The sequence below is a fragment of the Gorilla gorilla genome, chromosome 14 (genome assembly GCF_029281585.2).
Source record: "Gorilla gorilla gorilla isolate KB3781 chromosome 14, NHGRI_mGorGor1-v2.1_pri, whole genome shotgun sequence".
NCBI classification, from domain to species: Eukaryota; Metazoa; Chordata; class Mammalia; order Primates; family Hominidae; genus Gorilla; species Gorilla gorilla.
Window position 1 is genome coordinate 33697883 of NC_073238.2, and position 19802 is coordinate 33717684.

The 19802-nt window shown below is 42.3% G+C and overlaps 1 protein-coding gene across 1 annotated transcript in view; it reads left to right on the top strand.

Annotated features, from left to right (window-relative positions):
* The window catches only part of LOC129526135 (protein mono-ADP-ribosyltransferase PARP4-like), a 34284-nt gene extending 16747 nt beyond the window's left edge, over nucleotides 1-17537 (top strand). Inside the window, exons 6-12 of the mRNA XM_055359569.2 lie at nucleotides 435-618; nucleotides 850-1006; nucleotides 3398-3522; nucleotides 8844-8975; nucleotides 10077-10163; nucleotides 15045-15215; nucleotides 15470-17537. Of these exons, the coding sequence (XP_055215544.1) occupies nucleotides 435-618; nucleotides 850-1006; nucleotides 3398-3522; nucleotides 8844-8975; nucleotides 10077-10103 (625 nt within the window). The 3' untranslated portion in view covers nucleotides 10104-10163; nucleotides 15045-15215; nucleotides 15470-17537. The remainder of the gene's footprint in view (nucleotides 1-434; nucleotides 619-849; nucleotides 1007-3397; nucleotides 3523-8843; nucleotides 8976-10076; nucleotides 10164-15044; nucleotides 15216-15469) is intronic.
* The last annotated feature ends 2265 nt before the right edge of the window (nucleotides 17538-19802 follow it).

A 19802-nucleotide genomic window follows, 5' to 3' on the forward strand; every position in this document is an offset into this window, starting at 1 on the left:
CTAAGGAGGGAGGATCACTTGAGCCCAGGAGTTTGAGACCAGCCTGGGAAACATAGTGAGACCCCATCTTTGCAAAAAAATTTAAAAGTTAGCTAGGTGTGGTGCACACCTGTAGTCCCAGCTACTCAAGAGGCTGAGGCAGGAGGATCACTTAAGCCCAGGAGTTCGAGACTGCAATGAGCTATGGTCATGTCACTGCACTCTAGCCTGGGTAACAGAGCAAGATTCTGTCTTAAAAAAAGAAGAAGAAATACTAAATAAATAAGTGCATAATAAAGTTCTAAATTGAGTCTTTGGAGATATTTCAATAACAGGAAAATTTAGAACAGTTTACCAGGAAAGTCTTTTCAATAATATTTCCTGTTTATGCAATAAAATGTTATTGACAAGTCACTGTAAGCAATAAATATGTGTTTATTTCCTTTCACATGCAGGACAAGTATCAAGTACTCACACCCGGGAGAGACAGATGGCACCAGACTCCTGCTCATTTGTGACGTAGCCCTCAGAAAGTGTATGGACTTACACAAGAAGGACTTTTCCTTAACTGAAGCACCACCAGGCTACGACAGTGTGCATGGAGTTTCACAAACAGCCTCTGTCACCACAGACTTTGAGGTATTTTTATATCAAGGAAAAAGCAAAGAGGGTCTTGAATGCTCAAAGAAGAGCCTCAGTTTTTTGCTCCTATTTTCATTAAATATGCTTAAGTTTAAATAATTGTTAAATATTTACTGCATGAATTCAACATTTTCTAAATTAGCAAACATGCTTTTATGAAAACATCTGCCCATACAGGTTTTTTGTTGCTATTGTTGTTAATCACCTACTGATTTCTGTTTGCTCTAGGATGATGAATTTGTTGTCTATAAAACCAATCAGGTTAAAATGAAATATATTATTAAATTTCCCACGCCTGGAGATCAAAGAAAGGACTTTCATCCTAGTGATCATACTGAATTAGAGGAATACAGACCTGAGTTTTCAAATTTTTCAAAGGTTGAAGGTAGGACAATTTTCTTGAATGCTGTTTTATGTTATTATATTTATAGACCTCAAATGTTATATTTTCAATGGAGTGTATATTTGCATTTGTTTTATCTATGACCTCATTCATAAGTATTTCATTTCTTTTCAATCTCAGAATTGTTTCCCACAAATTTCTCTCAATGTTAACATCAGTCAAACCCCTCTGCCTAATATCAAAATAGAGCACTCAATTTTAAAATATATATATATATTTTTTTTTTGAGACAGGGTCTCACTCTGTCCCCCAGGCTGGAGTACAGTGTGTGATCAAAGTGCACTGCAGCCTCAAACTCCTGGGTTCAAATGATCCTCCTGACTCAACCTCCCGAGTAGCTAGGACTACCATCCGTGACCTTTTTTTTTTTTTTTGAGACGGAGTCTCGCTCTGTCGCCCAGGCTGGACTACAGTGGCGCGATCTCAGCTCACTGCAAGCTCCGCCTCCAGGGTTCACGCCATTCTCCTGCCTTAGCCTCCCAAGTAGCTGGGACTACAGGCACCTGCCACCGCACCCGGCTAATTTTTTGTATTTTTAGTAGAGATGGGATTTCACTGTGTTAGCCAGGATGGTCTCAATCTCCTGACCTCATGAACCGCCCGCCTCAGCCTCCCAAAGTGCTGAGATTACAGGCGTGAGCCACGGCGCCCTGCCAACATTTTTTTATTTGTGTTTTTTTTTTTTAGAGACAAGATCTCACTATGTTGCCCAGGCTGGTCTGAAATTCCTGGCCTCAAGCGATCCTCCTGCCTTGGTATTCCAAAGTGCTGGGATTACAGATGTGAGCCACCATGGCCAGCCTCATTTCCTTTTTTATCTTGCATACATGAAAACCAGGATGCTTGAGAAAGGTTAAGCGATCTCAAAATTCCGTGTGACTTCATTAACACACTGAAGTTGAGCTTATTCCCTTCAGGAATAGCCAAGGCTAAAACCTGTGGAACCTTGCTAAGATGTCATGGCGCAGAAAGTGTAATGGGATGGGGAGAACAGACAGCAGAGCCGCTGTAGAGCCGGGAAGCCCAGGGTTTGAGTGTTGCCCTGCCACCCTGCAGTCTTGAAACTGCATACCTTTTGCGCTCCACCTTGTCTCCAATGGGAATGAGAGCAATTGAAGGCACTGAGTAAATTGTCACGTGTGGTGCGTGTGTTAGCGGTAGTAGTGCGAGCATACAAGAGGATATTCACTTCTCAGAGTATCATGAGGCCAAACAATTACAGTATTAATTAGTAGGACTGTAAGAACACATTAACATTTTTGACCGTGCTCAAATTATTTTTTGTCAGAAATGCATGAGGTCATGTGTGTTCAGAGGTGACTCCAATTTTTTCTCTGGGCGTCATTAAGTGAAATATCTGGCAAGATGATATGTATTTATATTTCCTAACCTTATCTGTATTCTGTATGTTTGTACCACTTAGAATAGGATGTGAACATTTTTCAGTATGCTGCCATAGGAGCCTTGGATTGAAAATCTACGTTGTTTGATGCCATCCCAAAATGCTTGGGTGGCACCATAAATAATAGTGACCGAGCCCTTCCACACTACAAGCCAGGGAATGCAGACACCTGGATTCAGGCTTCAGCCACCTTTGAGACAGTCTGAAGACTTCTGTGTATTTGTGTGTATATTTAAACATATGTCAAGTAATGCTATGTTTTCAAGAGGACACCCCACAGTCTATACATTAAAAAAGCAGAAGAGCACATGCCTGTAGTCCCGGCTACTCAAGAGGCTGAGGCAGGAGGATTACTTGAGCACAGGAGTTCAAAACCAGCCTAGGCAACATAGTGAGACTCCCATCTCTACCAAAAAGAAGAAAAGAAGAACAAAAATTTAAGCAGAAGGGTCTTTAAAAAAAAAAAAAAAAAGGCAGGCCAGGCATGGTGGCTCACACCCATAGTCCCAGCACTTTGGGAAGTCAAGGCAGGTGGATCCTTTGAGTCCAGAAGTTTGAGACCAGCCTGGGCAACATGGCTAAACCTCATCTCTACAAAAAAATACCAAAAAATTAGCTAGGCATGGTGGTGTATGCCTGTAGTCCCAGCTACTCAGGAGGCTGAGATGGGAGGATCACCCGAGCAAGAGAGGATGAGTCTACCATGAGCAGAGATTGTGCCACTGCACTCCCACCTGGGTGACAGAGTGAGATGCTGTCTCAAAAAAAAAAAAAAAGGCAGAAGACACCTCCCATTTTTCTCATGTGGGTTCACTTGCTTGTCAGAATTGGCTATTGAAAATCATAAAATGCTGTTTGTCCATTTTCCCTACAATAAAATGCATGAAGGCATGGAGAAGGAATAAAGATCAAGATAACAAAAATAGACAGGGATGATTTTGAAAGCTAATGGTAACATTTTTAACGTTTAGATTACCAGTTACCAGATGCCAGAACTTCCAGCAGCACCAAGGCCGGCCTCCAGGATGCCTCTGGGAACTTGGTTCCTCTGGAGGATGTCCACATCAAGGGGAGAATCATAGACACTGTAGCCCAGGTATGTTGTCTGTGGCTTTATGACACTTAAACTACATGGATGTAAACCATACATGAGAATTTGATTGCAGTTGCCTGAACTGAAGGGAATAGATAGATTTCTAAAATGTATTTATTCAAGAGATATTCACTGAGCACTCCATGCCAGGGACTAGCTAGGCTCTGGGCATCTAGCAATGCACAATACAAAAGCTCTGCCCTTGTGGAGGACACACTGTGTGGGGGAATAGGCAATAAACATGATGAAAGAGTGAAACACATAACATGTTAGATGGTGACAGGTGCTACAGAGAAAAATGAAAGCAGGAGGGGATAGAAGCTGTGAAAGACGGGGGTTTTGAACCTGTAAACAGAATGGCCATGGAGGCCTCCCTGAGAAGGTGACATCTGCATACAGACCTGAAGGAAGTGGGGGCTAAACTGTGTGGACATCAGGGGATGCTTATTCCAGGCAGTGGGAACATCACATGCCAAGGCTCAGAGGTAGAAAGGAGGCTGATCTGGCCCAGGCACGCCAAGGAGATGCACTGTGGCTGCAGTGGGGTGGAAAGGGGAGAGTGCATGGGGACTGAGTCAGAGAGGTGAGGGGCTCTCACATCAGCACACAGGTCATGCTGTCCCTGACTCTGAGTGAAATGGAAGCTTCTAGATGTTTGGCAGAGGAATGACTTGAACAGACCTGTTTTAACTGGCTCACTCTGGCCACCATGTTGGGAACAGTAGGAAGAGGCCCAGTGGGAGAAATGTTAGGTCAAGTTCCCTGGAAAGCAGACTCTGGATGGAATTTGTTTCCAGGAAGCCTGTGGGACTGTGCCTGCGGGAGCTGCACCTGTGAGGGAGTGAGGGAGGCAGGACGTGGCCGAGGAGACAACAGAGTCCTCAGATGATCTTAGGGGAAGCTCTGGGCCAGAGTGGTCCTTGAGAGAAGGTCTGAATCAAGGCAAGGGGGCTGGGCTTTGTAGCCCCACTGGGGCCAGTCCTGGGATGTGGGCTGCTCCAGGGAGGGGTCAGAACCTTGGCTAAGGCAGTTTGTCTTTGGCTGAGGATGGTTCCTGGGGAGGCGCCCCACAGGTGACACTCCTAGCAGTCTCAGTCCTGAAGGGGACACAGCAGGCCCAACATCACATCACATAGAGGAGACGATTGACAATTCAGTTAAGGGACCTGGTGATGTGGAGAAGAAGGTTTGCAGTGGGGGTGTAGGAAGTGATGGAGTCTGCCAAGGCCTGAGGGCAGAGCCAATCAGATTTGCTGATGGGAACGGGACAGGATGACAGCAGGATGTTTGCCCTGAATAACTAGAAGGATCGTGTTTGCATTTACTAGAATGGGCAAAGTCACAGGAGGGCAGGTTGGGGGCCATCAGGAGTTTATCTTTGGCCATGTAGGTCTTGCGGCTACATAGGGCCAGGGAGGAGACCCAAGCCGGACTTATAAGTGGGGAGTCAGCAGCATTCAGATAGTGTTTAAAGTCATGAGCCCAGATTAAACACCCAGAGAATCAGTAGAGCACAGAGGCCAACATGGAGACATAGGGGAGGAGGCTGAGTCAGCCACGGAGACCAGGAGGGAGTGGCTGTGGAGACACACGAGGACAGCTGAACAGGGAGGGGAGGAAAGGCTGCTGGTGGGTCTCATGAATAGCAACCCAGCCCTGACCAGGATTTAGCAATGAGATTGTTGGTGACCTTTGCCTTTTGATGGTGTGGTGGGGGTGAAAGGCTGATCAGAGTGAGTTCAAGAGAGAATGGGAGGAAGAATGGGGAGACAGAGGAGAGGATGAGACAGCAGCTGAAGAGAAGTGGGGTTGTGTTTTCTTTCTCCTTTTAAGACGCAAGAAACAACAGCATATGTGGGAGTCAGTGCAAGAGGGAAACCTGGCGACCTGGGAGAGGGGAATTGCTGGAGCTACTTCCTTCTCTACACCCTTCTCTATGTTTTATTGCATAAATAGGAAATATTGTTGAAAAGACTTTCCGGGTAAACTGTTCTGAATTTTACTTTTATCGAAATATCTCCAAAGACTCAATTTAGAACTTTCTTATGCCCTTATTTATTTAACATTTCTATGTAACAAACATGTATATTGCCCTTATGTTGTGCCAGGCAGTGCTCAAAGCACTTTCTTCCCAGAGAGAGATGAATTCTACTGTTCTCCCAAATCTTTGTTAGCTACTAAAATATACACATTTTGCTATCATAAATACCAGGGTGGTGGCCGGTGTGCTGGTTCATGCCTGTAATCCCAGGACGTTGGAGGGGAGGCCAAGGCAGGAGGATTACTTGAGCTCAGGAGTTCCAGACCAGCCTGGGGAACATGGAGAAACCCCATCTCTACAAAAATTGGCTAAGCGCAGTGGCGTGCACCTGTAGTCCCATCTACTTGGGAGGTTGAGATGGGAGGATATCTTGCCATTACTAGAATGGGCAAAGTCACAGGAGGGCAGGTTGGAGGAGGCAGAGGTTGCGATGAGCCAAGATCGCACCACTGCACTCCAACCTGGGTGATAGAGTGAGACCCTGTCTCAAAAAAAAATAAAAAATAAAAACTCAGGGTGTTGAAAGAGAAGCAGAAAACCCCACCTTATTAAATTATCTGCACTGAAGCTCAGAAAGAGCATTAAATACCAAGTGAGTAAGAACTGGTCAAAGCGAAAGACAAGCATCGCAGGAGGGTTATCTAATGCTGGTGCTGGGGCCGCAGCCAGGAGCTTGCAGCAGGTTCATCATCCACAGTCACAGGATGGAAGGCAGTGTTTCAGGGGTGCCAAGTGGCCAGATGCAGTGGTAAGAGCTTGGAAAGTTAAGTTTTTGGTTTTCTAAAATTGAATTGGTTTGCTAAGATTTGGCCTCATCATCAGCTTCTGACTCTGAAGATTGCATTGAACAACCATAAAGGCCTTTGAGGAGATTAAGAATGTTCAAGTACAGTGCCATGATGTTCTGATCCCTGTAGAGGGAAATTAGTTCCATTTCAGTGATCACCTTAAACTGGGGATATGCGGTGTCAGGTGAGAAGAGCAGTTTGAATATAGCTGACCTCCCCCCCTGGGCCCACTCTGACCCATACACACATCCTCAAGGCAGCTCAGAGCAACATCATAGACTTTGAAAAGACCCAGCTGTGGGCTCATGGGACATGTTCCATTTCCGCCAATCCCTTTGGCACCACTTAGGATCTGTAAACATAATGGTTACCATTTCTTAAGAGTCAGGCCCTCAGCCGAGTTTTCCACATGCAGTACTTAATTCTCTCAGACTCAGATCATTCTGATTTCAACGTCCAGATTCTTAACCAGCACACCATAGTGCAGCATGGTAGATCATACAAAGCGAAGGATCCGGAGTTTGTAAGGCTTAGCTTTGAATTCTTGCTTATTCTTTCTAGTGCTGTGGGTTTGGGAAAGTTACTTAACTTTTTTGCGTCATTTTCCTCATGTGTAAAATGGAAATAATAATATCTGCCCATCAGTGTTGTGGCTATTTGATCTAATAAATGTAAAGAACTTAGGGATTGTCCTTATGTGCAAAACAAATTATGACAAGGTTACAGGGAGAGGTGTGTGTCCTCCATGCCTTACTTGGTATTAGACGACTTGTACCATTTGATATTTCAAACCCGAAGAGGCCTGTTCCCTGGGGAAGTTTGCCCCAAAATAACTTTCGATTTAGCAGTGAATTTCTCACTCGTTTTATGATGAAACAGCTGGACTGTAGACCGAGCTTGAGTATCCAAGCAGAGGCTGGGGTGTAGATTCTTATATGTGCATGGCTGATACATTTTGACCCTTCTTGGAAGAGATTAATGATGTTAAGCTTAGTTACATCATGGTTTTATCTAATGGAAGAAAATTAAGATGTCAAAATTTGTTACATTATATTAGTTTCTGTTCTAAGGCCTGGTAAAAATACTTTTATTATCGTCTAAAATTATTGACCTTTGTGAGTGCCCAGCCACACAGTGTGATATGCAAAGAGAGTGCAGCTGCCACAGGCCTGATGTCTGGGGACTCCTGTGCAAAGGCGGGCCTGCTAACTAGAACAGGCAGGAAGGCTACTGAGTCAGAAGAAACATTAATCTACACCAAGTACAATTAGATAGTGATCCTGATCATCAAACTCAGGGCAAGCATACATGCCTTTGAGGGTTTTGTAAAACTGAGGAAATCCAAGAGAGGATGAGAAGGAGTTCCATGCACAGTCAAGGGGACAGTGTCTGACGTCCTCCCAGTCAGTACTAGGTGGGCCCCAGTCCTGGTGTCTCCCAGCCAGGCACACTCTAACCATTCATTGCAGGCAGCATAGCCCAGATTGCTGAGAAACTCCAGGACGCACCTTTGCCTCATCTTGGGTGGCTGGCCAGACCGGGATTTCAGGAATCCTGCCCACTGGCTAGCGAGGTATTCATTTGCAGGATGGCAAGAGATTCTGTCTCCAGGACGGTGCTGACCTGCTGATTTGGGGAGACTCAAATTGCTCATATTAACAAGGACTCCATGAAAAATTTTGCCTGGCACCCTACACACCCTAGGGGCAGCCAAGCTTGCAGCAAATCCAGGTGTAGACAATGTTTTCAAATAAGTTAGATTTTTTTTTAATTTTTCATTTTGGTGTCTTCCCTGGATTATTGATTACAGATCATTAAATATTTTTGCCTTATTATTGTCACATGTTAGAATCTTACTGTTTATTATATGTCTGGGGGGTTTGTTCTTAATTTTCAAATATTTAAAGCCTCCTGCCTTTTCCTGAGTGAGGGAGTGATGAAAACAGTCTGTTGGAAAGATTAATTAGATAATAGAGACAACAGAGAGTAGTGGAGAAGACTTGATTCTGGAAGAACCAAGGCACACAGAGATGAGGAGCTAGATGAGGGCTGTGTAGAGAGGGGGAAAGCCACAGAGAGGTCCCCAGGAGGAAAGGCCAAGTCCTGAGAGCCGATAGGATAGAAGGACTATTCTGGAATCGTTTCCAGCCAACATGGCATGAAGGAGGCATCAAAGCCCACAACATGAAAGGGGCGATTTTCCACCCGTCTTAACAACAGCTATATTGCCTCTGCTAAGTCAGTGTTGGTAAGACTTCAGGTGGCTTCTATTCCAGTTGGACATGAATGAACCACCTAACCGTGGGACTGGGGCATTTTATCACATGACACTAGCTCTCCATTGCAAAAGTGAAGCCAGGGTTGGGAATTTGAGGGGCATGATACAAATTCAAGGAAATTCAAATAAATATGCAAAATCATTTTAAATTTGTCCTTGTTCCTGCAAATGTAGTCCATGTGGTCTCATCAGATGTATGGATTTTTTTCTTCTTCAGGTCATTGTATTTCAGACATACACAAATAAAAGGCATGTGCCCATTGAGGCAAAATATATCTTTCCTTTGGATGACAAGACCGCTGTGTGTGGCTTTGAAGCCTTCATCAGTGGGAAGCACATAGTTGGAGAGGTAAGGCAAGAAGATGCATCGTGCCCGCTCTCTGCTTTCAAAGTCAGCTTCCATTTCCCAGAACCTTTGTTTTCGGAGTCCCCATGGCTATAAGGTTGAGTAGCAGCCTTATCATAAAACGAGAATATTCTTTGAAGAACCAGTTCTTGCACAGTGAGCCTTCCTCAAATATCCCTCCCTGATGAAGGGTTTCTATCCCTATCTATCCAGTCTTCATCATCAGTGTTTTGCACATTCTTTCCCTTGGCACTGTAAGAGTGATTTCAGTATGAAAAGTTTAAAAGGGCCGGCTGTGGTGGCTCATGCCTATAATCCCAGCACTTCGGGAGGCTGAGGCAGGCAGATCACTCGATGTCAGGAGTTCGAGACCAGCCTGGCCAACATGGCAAAACCCTATCTACTAAAAATACAAAAATTAGCCAGGTGTGGTTGTGCATGCCTGTAATCCCAGCTACTTGGGAGGCTGAGGCAGGAGAATCTCTTGAACCTGGGAGGCGGAGGTTGCAGTGAGCCAAGATCGCACCACTGCACTCCAGCCTGGGCAACAGAGTGAGACTCCATCTCAGAAAAAAAATAAAAAGAAAAGTTTAAGAGAGGCACATTGGAAAATTGGTGAAGCCCTTATATATTTTTGTAAAACCTGATCTCCAGCATCCTGCTATAAAAGTCAAGCTGAAATGGAACCTATTGTAACTTTCTAAAAAAAAAGAAAAAAGAAAGAAAAGAAACAACAGTTTATTAATTCTTTGTATATTGTAAGGATTAGACCACAGTTACAATTATAAACTATAATTTACTAAATTTAAAGTAATTATTATTTTTTGTTCCACATAAACTCCCAACCAAAAAAAATTTTTTTTCACTATTGATTCTGAAATATTTTGATCCCAACTGAAAGAGACTTCTCTTTAGTTGGCCTTTCCTGGTTCAAATTCTTATCAGATAAGTACATTTTGATGATCACTTTATTTAAGTTTCCATTCATCTTAGACTCAGTTTTTAGTTTTTGCCTGGGTTTTAATAAACATTGATGTTGTTTTCTTCATTAAAGCCTGAAGTCACTCTTCATGTAAGGAATGATTTAAAACTCATCTTTTCCAGATTAAAGAGAAGGAAGAAGCCCAGTGAGAGTACCGAGGAGCCGTGACCCAGGGCCATGGCGCTTACCTGATGAGTCAGGATGCTCCGGTATGGCTTGGTGTGCATGCTGCGTGCATACAGGAGAGGGAAAGAGAGTTAGAACAAGATATGAAATACGAATTTCATGCTAGAGGCTGAGATAATTTACACTGTTGTAGGCCCAGAGTTCCACTTGCTCTAAGTAAGGGGAAGCCATGCCAGTCAGACCCATTTGACTTATCTAAACAAAAGAGGAAACGGCATCAATAGTTCCAGACAAACAGGAAGAGCTAGGCCTGTCATTGGGAACTGAGTTTCCCAGAAGGAATGACAGACAAAAAGATAACATTTGAGATATGTAACTTTCATCTTCTGATAAGAGTCTGATATATTGGCCGTGCACAATGGCTCACACCTGTAATCTCAGCACTTTGGGAGGCTGAGACGGGTGGATCACCTGAGGTCAGGAATTCGAGACCAGCCTGGCCAACATGGTGAAACCCCATCTTTACTAAAAGTACAAAAATTAGCTGGGCGTGGTGGCAGGCACCTGTAATCCTAGCTACTGGAGAGGCTGCAGCAGGAGAATCTCTTGAACCCGGGGGGCAGAGGTTGCAGTGAGCCAAAATTGCGCCATTGCACTCCAGCCTGGGTAACAAGAGCGAAACTCCGTCTCAAAAAAAAAAGAAAAAAAAAAAAAAGAAGAGTGTGATATATTTACAATTTCCCTGGAAGTAAGCTCACCTAGCAGATGGTCCAAACATAAAGAAGGGAGGAATTTCTGCCAGGTCCTGTGCGGGCCCAGCTCCTGTGCTTTTAGGTGATTAGCTTTAGCAGGGATGTGACCTGGACAGCGTGGAAGAGGGAACAGCTGGCAGGTCCACTGGACTACTTTCCTTAAATGTCAGGTGTTTTCACGAGGCCTCTGGCAGGTGCTAGATTGCGTGCAGTCAGCGTCTAACTCTAGTGCAGGTATTTTAGTTATTTTTGCAGATGGGGCCGTATGTTTGAGTATCGCCTCTGAGGGTGACAAATGGCCATGGTGTTTTGAAAATTTAATGTTTGCTGGGGCTAGGGGCACATTCAAGATTAATATAGATCGAAGGGTTAAATTATTGCTCTTGACATCTAAGATATCCACTTGCAGGATGGGAATAGGCAATGAAGAGGTGATTATTGAACAGTTAACAATGCTAACTCTATGTATGGCCAAACTGTATGTACAGAAGCCTGGGGTTCATTATCGGGTTATCCTCCTATGTGAGTTGGTAAATGTTTCCTCCTAAATACCTACGTATTTCCCTAGGAATATGGTCCACAAGAAAACAGTCTTCACAAAAGATATTACCTATGGGTAAAGTCTGATCAGAGCTATTGCTAACCCAAGACTTCAGGTCTCCCAGAATGTATTTGACATCTTGTGACTATAATGTTCTCATATCATAATATATGGTATTCACTTTGGGAGGCCAAAGAAGGAGGATCGCTTCAGCCCAGGAGGTTGTAGTGAGCCGTGGTCAGGCCACTGCACTCCAGCCTGAGTGACTGAGCAAGACCCCATCTTTAAAAATAAACAAAATTTTGAAAAAAGGAAGGCATATGATGGAGAGTCTGGGTGTGCAGTGGGGGAGCCTGCTCCAAGAAGAGACTGTGCCAGTTAGCACCGCCCATGCCTGGAGGGGCTGGGATCCGTTCTGCTTTTCTGTGGAGTTTTTGGGATCTTTCTGTTTCTCCCTCATCTTCCAAGCATGTGTTTGCAATTATAAACTCTATTAAAGTGAGCTTTCCAGGGGTAGAGACCATCAGGCCTCCTCCTTGGCATGAGTCCTGGTCCTCTGAGAGCCGCCCTGAAGGAGCACAGGAAGACTGCAGCCTGCCTTGCTAACGGGCGGAAGCTGTAACTACCAATAACCCATGTTAGGGATCTTCTAGTCAATGTTATGATCATCACCAATTAATATGCAGGGTAAAGACAAATCCAGTCTTTATCCATAGGTTGAAAAACATCTTGGAAATTGTTTTCATAAGCTCTTTTTCTGAAAAATAATTGATGTTTTCTTTAATATTTCAGGAGGAACTCCTCTAAGCAAGCAGTTCTTGATAGTTGTAGAATTATTGTAGAGAGAAAATTAATAGGGCCCTTGTCATTTAAATGTCAGAGATGCTCTTTGCTAGAGTGAGAGTTGCTTCTTTATGCCTTTTGCTATGTTGATGTGTATCAGATTTTAAGAGGTAGACTTTATTCACTCTTTGCCAGCTCTAGGCCTTTGGGATCAAATTCAGGTAATATTGTTATTTATGGAAATTAAGTTGATATCTTTGTCAGCATTCTGATACTTTATAGGGTTGTTTTTAGAGTCATCTACTCCCTCCCTCAGGAATTGAAAGTCAAGAATTTCAACTTTTTTCTATTTGAAGGATAAGTTAGTCCTCTGATAGATGGGAGCTTAAATTAGCCAAACTTTCAGATGTTTCCTCCCATTATCACTTTCTCTGTTTAACCTCAGCTACACATGAGTACATTCTTCCCCACGTCATGTCTCTCCTGTTGAGTTGTGAGCTTTCTCAACACTGTTAACAGGTACTTCAAAAATATTTCTCCAATGTCTTCAAAATTAAAACGTGAAATGCGATCAGTTCTACAGCAAATCGTTACATCCTAAGGATTTTGTCCCAGTGTGGTGCCAGAGTATTTGAATATTTTAATGCAAAATCCAAGCATAGTTGGAGAAAACAGATATGTTTTTTAAACATCTGGTTTTATGTTTACATGTGGAAATCTCACATTCTTCCAAGGCTAAGGAATAGGAATATCTGTGTTTCCTTGAGTGAGAGGGGAGCTGTAAAGAGGCAAGCGCTGCCACAGGTGTGAGCCCTGCCTCAGGACTGCACCAGCGGGAACACAGGAGTTCATCATCTGGTCATTCTCCCAGCTCATAGTTTGATTTCTGCCTTAAAAATCATGGACTGATTTTTTAAAAGTGAATTATTAAATATGTTTTGCTGAAATTAATTTTCTTTATTATAAAATTTACCATTTTAACCTTTTTTAAGTGTACAATTTAGTGCTGTTAGCTACATTCACAATTCTGTGCAACCATCACCATCTTCAAACTATTTCATCAGCCCAAACAGAAACTATGTATCCATTAAACAGTAACTCCACATTCCCTCCTACACCCAGCGCCTGCTACCACGACCCTACGTTCCGTCTCTATGACTTCGCCTGTTCTGAGTATCTCATATAAGTGGAGTCATAGGACATTGTCCCTTTATGTCTGGCTTATTTCACTTAGCATGATTTTTTAACATCCATCTATGTTGAAGCATGTGTCAGAATTTCCCTTCTTTTTAAAGCTGAATAATATTCCATTGCATGGATGGACCACATTTTGCTTATCCATTCATCTATCGGTGGACACTTGGGTTGTTTCTGTCCTTTGGCTATTGTGAGTAATGCTGCTATGAGCATTGGTATACAAGCGTCTGTTTGAGTCTGCTTTCAATTCTGGATATATGCGCAGCGTGGGATTGCTGGATCATATGCTCATTCTATGTTTAGTTTTTTTTGGGAATTGCCATGCTGTCTTCCATAGCAGCTGCATCATTTTACATTCCCACCACCAGTGCACCAGGATTCCAGTTTTTCCACATCCTCACCAACACTCATCATTCTGGTTTTTTCCATATTGATTGAAATCAGTCAGCTTTTCTTTGGTTTGTTTTGGTTTTTGAGACACAGTGTCACTCGGTCATCTAAGCTAGAGTGCAGTGGTGCAGTCATAGCTCACCACAGCCTCGACTTCCTGAGCCCAAGCAATCCTCCCACCTCAACCTCCAGAGTAGCTGGAACTACAGCTGTATGCCACCACTTTTTTTCCTATTGTTTTTTATTTGTCTGTTTGGTTTTTGTTTGCTGTTGGTGTTTTTTGAGACAGCGTATCACTTTGTCGCCCAGGCTGGAATGGAGTGGCGCAATCTTGGCTCACTGCAGCCCTGACATCCGGGTCTCAAGCCATCCTCCTGCCTCAGCCCTCCAAGTAGGTGGGACTACAGGCCCACACCACCACACCCAGCTAATTTTTTGTAGAGACAGCATTTCGCCATGGACCCAGGCTGGTCTTGAATCCCAAGCTCAAGCAATCTGCCTGCTTTGGCCTCCCAAAGTGCTGGGATTACAGGCATGAGCCACTCTGCCCAGCCACCACTTGTTTTTTAATAACAGCCATCCCACTGGGTGTGAAATGGGATCTTGCTGTGGTTCTGATTTACACTTCCCTAATGACTAGTGACATCAAGCATCTTTGCATGCACTTGCTGGCTTTTGTGCATCTTCTTTGGAGAAATATCAAGTACTGGAATCTACTCATACCAAGGCTGCATATTAATTATTAGCTAAAGGCATAATTTCAGGATGCTTTGTAAATGTAAAGGATATGATCATGCTATTATTTAAAATTCTAGCTGGGTGTGGTGGCTCATGCCTATAACCCCAGCACGTTGGGAGGCTGAGGTGGGTGGATCACCTGAGGTCAGGAGTTCAAGACCAGCCTGGGCAACATGGTGAAACCCCATCTCTACTAGAAATACAAAAATTAGCCAGGTGTGGTGGCACATGCCTTTAGTACCAGCTGCTTGGGAGGCTGAGACAGGAAAATCACTTGAACCTGGGGGTGGGGGGAGGTTGCAGTGAGCCAAGATTGCGCCAGTGCACTACAGCCTAGGTGACAGAGCAAGACTCCATCTCAAAATAGAATAAATAAATAAAGTAAAATAAAATAAAATTCTGTTTAAAATCTTTTCGGGAAAGTACCCTGTAGCAGGAGGGAGAGAAAATACCATAGAGTTATAAAATTCCCGAAGGATAGAACGTATACTTTATTTTAAGTGTGAAGTAACTATTTTCTGGATGGAGCATTGAAAGGGAAATAATTCCTCTTTTATAAATAGACAGAAGACCAAATGACCAGGCTATGTTCTCCGAGTTGCCACTCTGTCTCCGTCAAATGGCAGCAACTCAATCCAGATGCGCCCGAGGCCCTGCAGGCCCCAGCCCAGGTGCCGTCCTTGTTTTGCAATGATCGACTCCTTGTCTATGGATTCATTCCTCACTGCACACAGGTAAGAAGGCACAGAGTTTGTTATTCTATGGGAAGACCAATATATTTTGCTAATTTTTTTTCTGTCTTATTCCCTCCCCTTCTCACCAGCAGATTTTCTTCTTCTGGGAACACAGCTGGTGGTTAGCCAGGGCTCTGGGGAGGCTTCTAGTTTTTATTGAAAGGGGAGAGGAAATCACCAAAAGAATTTCTGTTAAACCGAGACACTGCAGAGTGGAAAGGCTAATGAGGAATTTATTTTTTTTCCCATTTCAGGCAACTTTGTGTGCACTAATTTAAGAGAAAGAATTTTTGTACAATAGTGTCGACTATTGAGCTTCAGAAGACAACTGGAACTTTAAGATTCAAAACCTAAACTATCGACCCATTGTTTGAAAGTTATGATTTTATAACTCACGAGGTGGACCTCGTGATCCACCCGCCTCGGCCTCCCAAAGTGCTGGGATTACAGGCATGAGCCACTGCACCTGGTCAAATAAATTTTTGTTTAACCAACAAAAATTAAGGACAAAGAAGAGCATTCCTTATAGAATGTTAAAGGGCACAATTCAACCAGAAGACTTAGCCTAAATATGTACACACTCAACATTGGAGCACCCAAATTCATAAAACAAGTTGTTCTTGGCCTACAAAAAGATGTAGACACACAATAACAGCAGGAGACCTCAACAACCCGCTGACAGCAATAGACTGATCATTGAGGCAGAAAACTAACAAACTCTGTACTTGCACTTGACACTTGACCAATTGGACCTGATAGACATCTACAGAACGCTTTGCCCAACAAACACAGAAGATACATTCTCATGTGCACACAGAACATATTCTAAGATCAACCACATGCTTGGCCATAAAGCAAGCCTCAATAAATTCAAAAAGTTTGAAATCATACCAAGCACACACTCTGACCACAGTGAGACAAAAATAGAAATCAGTATCAAGAAGATCTCTCAAAACTACATAAATACATGGAAATTACATAATTTGCTCCTGAATAACTCCTGGGTGAAAATCTAAATTAAGGCAGAAATAAAAAAATTCTTTGCAATTAATGAAAATAGGGACACAACATACCAGAATCTCTGGGATGCAGCTAAAGCAGTGTTAAGAGGAAAGTTTATAGCACGAAATGCCTTCATCAAGAAGTTAGAAATATCTCAAATTAACATTCCTACTTTGCACTTAAGGGAACTAGAAAAAAAGGATAAACTAACTCCAAAGCTGGCAGAAGAGAAATAACTAAAATTAGAGAAGCACTGAATGAAGTGCTTTTTGAAGTGCTGTTTTTTTAGACTAGATGCAAAAATCCACACAAAACATCAATGAAACCAATAATTAGTTTTTCAAAAAATAAACAAGATGGATAGCCTGATAGCTAAACAAAGAAAAAAAGAGAAGAGCCAAATAAGTACAATCATAAATGACAAAGATGACATTACAACCAATCCCACAGAAATACAAAAGATCCTCAGAGAATACTACAAACAACTCTATGCACACAAATTAGATAATCTAGAGGAAATGGAGAAATTCCTGGAAACATACAATCTCCCAAGATTGAACTAGAAAGAGATTGAAACTTTAAATAGACAAATACCGAGTTCCAAAATCAAATCATTAATATAAAATCTACCAACAAGGAAAAGCCCTGGACCAGATGAAGCCACAGCTGAATTCTACCAGATGTACAAAGAACTGGTACTAGTTCTATTGAAACTGTTCCAAAGAACTGAGGATGAGGGGTTCCTCCCTAACTCAGTCTATGAAGCCAGCATCAGCCTAATACCAAAATCCGGCAGAGAAACACACAAAAAGAAAACTTCAGGCCAATTACTCTGATTAATGTAGACACAAAAATTCTTAACCAAATACTAGGAAACAGAATCCAGCAGCACATCGATAAGTTAACACACCACAATCAAGAAGGCTTCAGTACAGGGATGCAAGGCTGGTTCAACATACGCAAATCAATAAATGCTATTCACCACATAAACAGAACTAAAAGCAAAAACCATATCATCATCTCAATAGATGCAGAAACAGCTTTTGATAAAATCCAACATCCCTTCACATTAAAAACCTCAACAGACTAGACATCAAGGGAACATACCTCAAAATAATAAGAGCCATCTATGACAAACTCACAGCTACCAACCTACTGAATGGGCAAAACTTGGAACCAATCCCCATGAGAAATGGAGCAAGACAATGATGCCGACTCTCACCACTCCTATTCAACATAGCACTGGAAGTCCTACCTAGAGAACTCAGGCAGGAGAAAGAAAGAATAGGCATCCAAATAGGAAAAGAAGAAGTCAAACTATCTCTCTTTGCTGGTGATATGATTCTATATCCAGAAAACCAAAGACTCTGCCAAAAGGCTACTAGAACTGATAAACAACTTTAGCAAAGTTTCAGGATAAAAAAATCAATGTATCAAAATCAATGGTATTTCTATACACCAATAATGTCCAGGCTGAAAGTTAAATCAAGAACAGAATCCCATTTACGGTAGAAACAAGGAAAATGAAATAACTAGGAATACAGCTAACAAAGGATGTGAAAGATCTCTACAAGAAGTACAAAACACTGTAGAAGGAAATCAGAGATAACACAATTAAATGGAAAAACATTCCATGCTCATGGATTGGAAGAATCAGTATCATTCAAATGGCCACACTGCTCAAAGCAATTGACAGATTCAGTGCTATTTCTATCAAACTACCAATGTCATTCTTCACAGAATTAGAAAAAAGTATTCTAAAAGTCATATGAAACCAAAAGATGGCCTCAACAGCCTGAGCAAATCTAAGCAAAAGGGCAAAGCCAGAGGCTTCAAACTATAAGGCTATAGTATCCAAAACAGCATGGTACTGGTACAAAAGCAGACATATAGACCAACGGAATAGAACAGAAAACCCAGAATAAAGCCTTACACTTACAACCACCTGATATTGCAAGCTGACAAAAACAAGCAATGGGGAAAGGACTCCCTATTCAATAAATGGTGTTGGGGTAACTGGCTAGCAATATGCAGAATAATGATACTCGACCCATACCTTTCATCATATACAAAAATTAACTGGAGATAGATTAAAGATTTAAATTTAAGACCTCAAGTGATAAAAATCCTAGAAGAAAACCTCAGAAATACCCTTCTTGACATTGGCCTTGGGAAAGAATTTTTAACTAAGTCCCCAAAAGCAATTGCAATAACAACAAAGATTGACAAGTGGGACCTAATAAAGCTAAAGCGCTTTGGCACAGCAAGAGAAATGATCGACAGAGCAAACAGATAACCCACAGAACAGGAGGAAACATTTGCAAACTATGCATCCAACAAAGGTCTTAGACCTTAGACCAGAATCTATAAGGAACTTACACTAATCCACACGCAGAAACCAAATAACCCCATTAAAAATGTGGAAAGAACATGACACATACTTCTCAAAAGAAGACATACAAGTGACCAAGGAGCATCTGAAAAAATGCTTCACATCACAGATTGTCAGAGAAGTGCAAATCAAAACCACAGTGAGATACCCTCTCACACTAGTCAGAATGGAGATTAATAAAAAGTCAAAAACAACAGATGCTGGCAAGGCTGCAGAGAAAAGGGAACCTTTATACATTGTTGGTGGGAGTGTAAATTAGTTCAGCCACTGTGGAAAGCAGTCTGGAGATTTCTCAAAGAACTTAAAACGAGCTACCATTTGACCCAGCAACCCCATTATTGGATATATACCCAATGGAAAAAAGACCATTCTACCAAAAGACACACACACTGATATGTTCATTGCTGTGCTATTCACAATAGTAAAGATATGGAATCAACCTAGGTGCCCATCAGTGGTGGACTGGATAAAGAAAATGTGGTACATATACACGATGGAATTCTACACAGCCATAAATATGAGTGAAATCAGGTCTTTTGCAGCAACATAGATGGAGCTGGAGGCCATTATCCTAAGCAAATTAATGCAGGACCAGAAAACCAAATACCACATATTCCCACTTATGAGAGCTAAACAACAGGTATCTTTGGACATAAGCTTGGGAACAATAGACACTGTGGACTACTAGAGGGGGATGGGGGGGTGCGGGTTGAAAAACTACCTATTGGGTACTACGCTCTCTACCGCGGTGCAATATACTGATGTAACAAACTTGCACACATACCCCTACATTTAAAATTAAAGCTAAAATTTTAAGACATGAGTATCATTCTGATCTAAGTTTCTTGAGTTCTTCAAAGAATCATTCATTTTGCATTCTAAGAAAGCAATACCCAAAGAGGCCTTAAATGAGTTTTCTTTGAATAAGCAAAAGCAGAATAGTGTGACAACTCATAATTTCCAGAAATTTTGGTGGGTCTTGGAGGTCTGGGGAAGAGAAACCTTAATGGTAATCTCCTTATTTCAAAAAGGGAAATTCTTAAAATAAAAAAGGGGGTTTCCTTCCTTCCTGTGTTTCTAGTATTAAAAAGACAGATCTTATTCTTCCCTGAGCCAGCTAAGTATTTTCCTCCCTATTCACCTAAACCCAGGACGTAATCTGCCCTCTGTAGATTATGGCTGTGTGAATTTTA